This window comes from Spinacia oleracea, chromosome 5 (genome assembly GCF_020520425.1).
Source record: "Spinacia oleracea cultivar Varoflay chromosome 5, BTI_SOV_V1, whole genome shotgun sequence".
Classification (NCBI taxonomy): Eukaryota; Viridiplantae; Streptophyta; class Magnoliopsida; order Caryophyllales; family Amaranthaceae; genus Spinacia; species Spinacia oleracea.
This window is the reverse complement of record NC_079491.1, coordinates 65,336,200-65,344,784: the sequence shown is the minus strand read 5'-3', so window position 1 is coordinate 65,344,784 and position 8,585 is coordinate 65,336,200. Positions and strand designations below refer to the sequence as shown.

The following is an 8,585-nucleotide window of genomic DNA, read 5'->3' as shown; positions in this document are numbered from 1 at the left end:
ACAGCACATCCAAAGATTTTCAGATGGGAAATATTTGGTTCCTGACCAAAAACCAATTGTGATGGGGAGAACTTTTGATTACTCGTTGGCCTGATGCGAATTAATGCTGCTGCATGTAATATAGCATGTCCCCAAGCAGAGATTGGGAGTTTGGACTTCATAAGTAATGGTCTAGCAATCAACTGGAGACGCTTGATTAATGATTCAGCCAGACCATTTTGTGTATGAACATGTGCTACAGGATGTTCAACACTTAGCCCAATGGACATGCAATAATCATCAAAGGCTTGAGAAGTGAATTCACCAGCATTATCAAGACGAATTGCCTTCATAGGGAAATCTGGAAAATGTGCTCGTAATCTAATCAATTGAGCAAGTAGTCTCGCAAACGCCAGGTTACGAGTTGATAACAAGGATACATGTGACCATCTACTAGATGCGTCAATTAAAACCATAAAATATCTAACTGTTCCACACGGTGGGTGAATTGGCCCACAAATATCTCCTTGTATACGTTCCAGAAAATTGATAGATTCAAAATTTATTTTGGCTGGTGAAGGCCGTACTATAAACTTGCCTTGTGAGCAAGCAGCACATGAGAAATCATTAGCAAGAATCTTCTGGTTCTTCAGTGAATGCCCACACGAACTTTCAATTATTTTTCGCATCATTAATGAACCGGGGTGGCCTAACCGGTCATGCCAAACAGTGAAATTATCTATAAACTTCTGGTTTACCGTAGCATATGTTTCAATTGTATTGATTTTAGTGTAGTACAAACCAGTGGAGAATGCAGGTAATTTCTCCAAAATATGCTTAGCGCCTTGGGTAATACTCGTGATGTGAAGGTATTCAATATTTCCTTCACTTGTTGTCTCAACATGATAACCATTATGTCGAATATCTTTAAAGCTCAATAAATTTCTTTGAGACTTGGGAGAATATAATGCATCAATAATTTCAAATTTCGTTCCCATAGGCAATAATATATTTGCACTTCCGGAGCCTTCAATTATATTTGTACTACCTGATATAGTACTCACACTAGTTTCTTTCATTGTCAAATAAGAGAAATATCTCTTGCTTTTCAATATGGTATGAGTAGTTGCACTGTCTGCTAAGCATAAATCTTCCCCATTCATTGCTAACTGAACTTGAGGGGTATTCATGTTCTTCAAATAAATGAAATATCAATAAGAATAACTTAATAACCGAAATTTAACAATGTCATATAAAACCATAGTTCAAAACAAACAAAATCCAAAATAAAATAACATGAATCCAAGAAAACAAAGTTTTATTCTTAAAGGACCATAAACGACTCAAAGGATTAATTATTCCCTTCAGGGGTGGTGAGAAAATCAGCAACTTCCAGGTGAGTTGTATTGCCACAATCAAAGTCACCTTCGCCATCTTCGTACACAAGATTTGTTTCTACTTTCTTTCCCTTTTTCAATGATTGTTGATAAAGCTCAACCAGGTGTTTTGGTGTACGACATTGTTATGGGTCGTTTTGTATGACGTGAGGTCGACGGCATGAACGGGTCAACGTGAATCAGATCGTACCAGTTAACTCCTACTTTTAGGGAGTCGTTGTGGCTGAGTCAAGGTCAAAGCAGTTAGAGAATATCAAGGAATTATTTGAGGAGATCATGGAGGCAGGTGAAAAGATCATGGAGGCAGTTGCTAACACATTTATCTGACCTACACTTCTCTATAAATAGCCTCACCAAGTAAGACTCTAGGAAAAAAAAGGCTACGACAGAACCTTAACTACTGCTGTCTACTTCCTCCGCCAAAATATATCCCAAAAGCTAAACCAACTATTGCAATTCCCCCACGATACCTATAGCCTAGCAGCAACTGAAGATAATAAACCTACCTCTCCTAATTTCCATATAGACATTCCATTACACACCCAATTATCATTACCCACGTCTATCTATACTAACCTCAACAAAAGACCATTCTCCTAATGATATGAACCTGATCTATCTCTCAAATAATGCACTTTCTCATAATACATATCCTTCCACGAGGTATCATCCGCCATGAAACAAACCTTGGAAACATCAGTCGCCCATTACCAATCACCTTCTCCGATAATACTCATCCACTTATGATCCTATATTACATTCTACTTAAGCATTGCCATTAGCCATATTTATATACACGCAAATATACATTGTACTTGTACTCACCTAGGTTATTTATGCCGATAACAAGTGGATTGGTGGACTCATTGCCACCCGCGGTTTTTATCCCTTTCGGGTTTTCCGCGTCACCATCTCTTGTCTTGTCTCTCTTTATTTTCTGTCATTTATTTCCTGTCATTTGCATACTTTATTTTATCTAGTCGTCTATGTCCCAACCAAAGGTCGTCCATATGAAATTTGGCATAAACAGTTTGGCGCCGTCTGTGGGGAGATGGCTAGATTTATCTTCAAACACATATCCACAAATATCCTCCCAAACACAATATTCGATCCACTTGGGCTCACCAATAAAGTTACCGCCAGGCGAGGGATTGTTGTCATACTGTGTCGCCACCATGAGATGGAGCTGCGTCAGGGCACATGTCGTCGACATGACATGTGTCGTCGACGGGTCAGGTGTCGTCGCGGGTCAAGTGTCGTCGGCGGGTCAGGTGTCGGCGACAGGTTAGGTGTCGTCGACGGGTCAGGCGTCGTCGACGGGTCAGGCGTCGTCGACGGGTCAGGCGTCGTCGACGGGTCAGGTGTCGCCGACGGGTCAGGTGTCGCCGACGGATCAGGTGTCGTCGACGGTCAGGCGTCGTCGACGGGTCAAGTGTCGTCAGCAGGTCAGGTGTCGTCTCCAGGCTCGTTGGTCGATGGAATATGGTATGACGTCAGGGTACATGTCGTCGCCAGATCAGGTGTCGACATCAACAGGTGTCATCGCTAGAAGTGATGCGTTGCAGTGGTCGAATTCAACCTAGATGATGCATATCATGACAACAACGACACCAACGATTGATGACATCGAAAATAGACGTCACGGACCATCATGCAGATGTCACCACAAACAAGATACAATATGAGTTGTCTCGTACCTTGATAAGATCTCGAGACGATTTGATCACTTGACGTCGCGAGAAGTATGTTTCGTCCGACGTCACCTCCACATCAGTCGACGACGTCTCCAAAAACGAAGGCGACAAATGGAGATTCAGCAACGAATTGTCGGCAATACTAGATTTTGTGGCTAACTTCAGTCCAAGTATCAAATAGGAGAATTTGTAGTTGTCCTGAAGTCGCCACAGGGGAGCATATAGTATACTCTATCTCATTTAATTTTCATATAGTATACTTGATTTTCTTTTTATACAGTATACTTTGCTTGTTTTAATTTCCAAAAGCACTTTGAAATATATGCTATACGTTGTTATCCTACTTTTTGTACTAACATCGTCACCACTTGTCGTTTGATCATGTCGTGTCGCCAAGTATTGTCTTGTCTACAGGTATTGACGTGTCGCTTGGCTAGGTCATGAGTACATCAGGCGACCGACGTTAGAATGCAGGTGACAAGGTACTGTCTTGTCTACAGGTACTGACATGTCGCTTGGCAAGGTCGTGAGTTAAGCAGGCGACCAACGTTAGAAGTGTTACACGAGGTCACGACACGACATGAGGTCACGACGATACAACATGACGCCGCGACAGCAAGTCACGACAGCAGGACGCGACCATTCTGGTTACCCCTATGACGACAAGAAGTTTCTTGGCGTTAAACATGGTACATAGAAGTAATTATCGAACATCTTTATTTTAACAATATATTTCTTCGTAAGTTCGCCAACAGATCGTTGATTGATACATGAATATCAATGGGGGCTAAAGGTACGAACATACTTTCGAAGTGAGTTATCTTTTATTTATAATATACACGTATTGTCGCTGCCACGTACATCGCAGATCGTGAGGGTCATCAACACAATCGAATGGTATGAGTGACTTAATTCATTTATTAGTGACGTCAAAATTTTATAAACTAACACCTCATATCCTATTGAAATTTTCTCATACATCATCCGTGATAACTATTTTTCATTTACTAACGACATGCCGCGACTATACGCGTTAGTATGTATGTTAATGACAACAGATTACCTTGATCATGACGGTATGCCCCGACGCCACGAGATGGCAATGACCGATGACACGACGCCACCAGACTACCGAGAAAGCTAAGGAAATAGGAATGTCGAATAATCATCATCAATGACCATGATGACACATGAGTAACTTCTAAACTATTTTTCACACACTTTCTCATTTCAATTCATTCATTGTTGTTCTCTTGTATTAATATGTCTCGTATTCAACGTTCATCAAGTTAACTAATAAATTTTTGCATCGCACCATGAATGTCTCAATTTCTCTAATGACTAAACCATTTTATCAAATCGTTTTGAGGTAATTTGACTTGACAGGACGTTTAGAGGTTGCATCATGCTGACACGCATGTACGACGTCAAATATAAACGAACGTCATCATATCTGTGGCCGACTTCAGTCATGATATCTTCCTAAAGCCGCCACAGGGGGGCAAGATAGTACATACTCCCGTTCAGTTTAATATACTTGTTACAACTTTGAAATTTAACTGACGATGTGATACAATGATGATCTTGTCGTAAGATTTTGGTAACAGGTACGACGCTAAGACAAATGTACGGACACTGGGGCTCAACCACTATCACATGTCGAAATAGGCGGATAAAGAGAAGTCATTGGGTTTCCCAAAGACGACAAGTGATAAGACGTCAACCGATTAACAAGAAAGGTAATTTATAAAGAGTTCACATGTATTTGAATTTACGACATATTGTAATGTAAGTTTGTCAAATGATTTTACCAAAGACGTTAAGAAAAAGTCCACTTAAGACAGTATAAGGAATTCACATTAACCATATGCTCCTTCTTGTGCCACATTGCGAGGATCAACCAATAAGTCGACCAACGTTGGAATGGATAGTGTCAAGACCAGCGATGCGTCAATCTCATTCAACGTGACGGGACGACGCCAGATGTGACGACGATGATACAAGCGATGACAATGATCTCAGGAACGAAAACAAGATCGGCGACGAGAGGTGCCACGACATCAGGAGAATGCTGTTGATTGTAGAATCGTCATCAAGGGACAGTCAGCGACACGACGTAATTTCGTTACACGAGCCCATATTAAGTAATATCTAACACTTACTTCGTGCGTTAATTAATTTATTACATTTTTCACTACACTGCGATTAAAGTTCAATTTCAGCTTTTGTTATCTGTCGCATTGAATATATCCTTCCAAACGCAATTATATTATATTTATGTTTCATCTTATTTATTTGAAAATCGACGCTAACATCGCATCAAGCGAACGTCCACCTCTACCTTTTCTATTCTCTACAGATCACTTGTTGACGATATCACCAACGACAACAGCAACGAACGACATCATCAGAAGACGACATCAACGAACGACGCTATCAACTACAAGCGACAACGTCTCCATGGTCATGACCCTTAAACTTATTGGATCCCAACGACGACATGTCGCTTCTAAGCGCGACCACTACAGACGACGCAGGTTCTATTTATGTGCACATAACTTCGTGCTTTGAGTACCTCACAGGTGTCATCTATTCCACAGCGAACAACAGAGACAACGTAAACAACATTTTAAGCTAACGACGTGTATGCACCCTCGACGCTTGTCCAAACTCCTAACCAATCGCCAAATACAAAACAGAGAAACACACGTCTTTCCCCCTCAACACTGACGACAAACAAAGCCGACCCAGAATGCTCATGTCCTACTTAAACTGTTGTTCTGAATATCCCATAGGCTAAAGTCTCCTTCCATAGATTGCGCCATCCAAACATCTTATCCCTTGTCCTCGTGTTATAGGAAACCTCACAACCCTTCGACTCTTCTTGACATTCGTCATAAGGTTGCTTCGAACCATCCACTTCATTCACCTGTAACTTCAACTCAGTCGTCTGCTACCTATCCTCACATGACATTGCAACCATCTAAAACGATTCAACCATACGCACACTCGACGCAACTTCCTTCTCTAAATTCTTCGCATGACTACGAACAAATGAAGAGGCTTATACCGCCTTCATACGGTAGATGTCACACAACAGCGACAATAGAGGAACGCCTGTAAACATCAGACAACAGACTAAGATACAACAGTTGGCCATGACGCCCGTAAACATCAGACTACAGACTAAGATACAACAGTTGGCCATGACGCCTGTAAACATCAGACGACGTACTAAGATACACCAGTTGGCCATGACGCCTGCAAACGTCAAATGACATACTAAGGTACAACAGTTGGCCGTAACGCCCGCAAACATCAAACTACGGAGGAAGATACAAAAGTTGGCCATGACGCTAGATACCTAACTGACGTTATGTCTCAACATGTTTTCGCACAGGTTTTTAAGAACTACATCCTATTGTCTTACGCTCGTTAAGAGAAACAATTCTTTCACAAGATGTCAGGTTTACATCTAATTAAGCTGAGGACACCAACGTCGACATGAAGACACCAATATACGCATGATGACATCGAGTGCTGTCAGAAATCGTGGATGACACCAGGTGGCGACGTCATTGAACAAGGCTAAGTACGAAAGATGACGGACAAGCCGAAGACAGTGACAGATTAGCGTCGATAACAAACGAAGATGGTGACAAGCTTTGAAGATTATTTTCCTAACTTCCGGCTTGCTACAATTAGGAAAATGGGGGCTATTGTTATGGGTCGTTTTGTATGACGTGAGGTCGACGGCATGAACGGGTCAACGTGAATCAGATCGTACCAGTTAACTCCTACTTTTAGGGAGTCGTTGTGGCTGAGTCAAGGTCAAAGCAGTTAGAGAATATCAAGGAATTATTTGAGGAGATCATGGAGGCAGTTGAAAAGATCATGGAGGCAGTTGCTAACATATTTATCTGACCTACACTTCTGTATAAATAGCCTCACCAAGTAAGACTCTAGGAAAAAAAAGGCTACGACAGAACCTTTACTACTGCTGTCTACTTCCTCCGCCAAAATATATCCCAAAAGCTAAACCAACTATTGCAATTCCCCCACGATATAGACATTCCATTACACACCCAATTATCATTACCCACGTCTATCTATACTAACCTCAACAAAAGACCATTCTCCTAATGATATGAACCTGATCTATCTCTTAAATAATGCACTTTCTCATAATACATATCCTTCCACGAGGTATCATCCGCCATGAAACAAACCTTGGAAACATCAGTCGCCCATTACCAATCACCTTCTCCGATAATCCTCATCCACTTATGATCCTATATTACATTCTACTTAAGCATTGCCATTAGCCATATTTATATACACGCAAATATACATTGTACTTGTACTCACCTAGGCTATTTATACCGATAACATAGTAGATTGGTGGACTCATTGCCACCCGCGGTTTTTATCCCTTTCGGGTTTTCCGCGTCACCATCTCTTGTCTTGTCTCTCTTTATTTTCTGTCATTTATTTCCTGTCATTTGCATACTTTATTTTATCTAGTCGTCTATGTCCCAACCAAAGGTCGTCCATACGAAATTTGGCATAAACAGACATGTACGAGACCAATGACCTTTTCCTCCACATCGATAACATACATTGGTCACATTCTCGCTTTTATCTTTCTCTTGTTTGTTACCATCTTTATTGTCCCACTTCTGGTGGGGATACAAGTTCTTGAAAGAACCACCTCGGACTCGACCTTGACCATATCTATATCCAAGTCCACGTCCAAGTCTTTGACCACGTCCTCGACCGCTATTGTTGGCATGATATTTTTCTTTCCCATTATGGGATGTCACATTCGCTTCAGGGAATGGAGTAGAGCCAGTTGGACGGGATTCGTGATTTTTCATTAATAGCTCGTTGTTTTGCTCAGCCACAAGGAGACAAGATATAAGTTCAGAATATTTCTTAAATCCCTTTTCACGGTATTGTGTCTGCAGGACAATGTTATTTGCGTGAAAGGTAGAGTATGTTTTCTCTAACATTTCTGCATCAGTGATTTTCTCTCCACATAACTTCAATTGTGAAGTAATTCTGAACATAGCTCAGTTATATTCACTTACAGACTTAAAGTCTTGTAGTCTTAAATGTAACCAATCATAACGAGCTTTAGGCAATATCACAGTTTTCTGGTGGTCATACCTCTCCTTTAGATTACTCCAAAGGATTTGTGGATCTTTTACAGTCAAGTACTCAATCTTAAGACCCGCATGGAGGTGATGGCGAAGAAATATCATAGCCTTAGCTTTGTTTTGACTTGTTGCTTTATTTCCTTCTTTGATTGTATCACCAAGGTCCTTTGCATCTAGGTGAATTTCGGCATCTAACACCCAACACAAATAGTTCTTTCCAGTAATATCAAGGGCCGCAAATTCAAGTTTTGTGAGGTTCGACATAATTCACACTACAATTGAATATTGCCAATTAGGACTTAGATAATAAACACGTTCATAACAATTTGGATTTTAATATCGTAGTTCGAATAATG

General features: G+C 40.9%; 1 protein-coding gene across 1 annotated transcript; it reads right to left on the bottom strand.

Annotated features, from left to right (window-relative positions):
* Nucleotides 1-1,330: 1,330 nt before the first annotated feature.
* On the bottom strand, nucleotides 1,331-8,493 carry LOC110780772 (uncharacterized). The gene is made up of 3 exons (XM_056829719.1): nucleotides 8,240-8,493; nucleotides 7,690-8,131; nucleotides 1,331-1,447 (listed from the first exon to the last, which is right to left on the bottom strand). The coding sequence occupies exons 1-3, from the start codon at nucleotides 8,491-8,493 to the stop codon at nucleotides 1,331-1,333; spliced, it is 813 nt and encodes a 270-aa protein (XP_056685697.1).
* Between the last annotated feature and the right edge of the window lie 92 nt (nucleotides 8,494-8,585).

Excerpts from the sequence above, each read along its gene's own strand:
- LOC110780772 (XM_056829719.1), bottom strand. The coding sequence starts at position 8,493 with ATGTCGAACCTCACAAAACTTGAATTTGCGGCCCTTGATATTACTGGA. Across the intron at positions 8,132-8,239 it reads TGGAGTAATCTAAAGGAGAG|AATTACTTCACAATTGAAGT; the intron begins GTATGACCACCA and ends AGCTATGTTCAG. Across the intron at positions 1,448-7,689 it reads AAAGCGAGAATGTGACCAAT|GGAAAGAAAGTAGAAACAAA; the intron begins GTATGTTATCGA and ends TCATTGAAAAAG.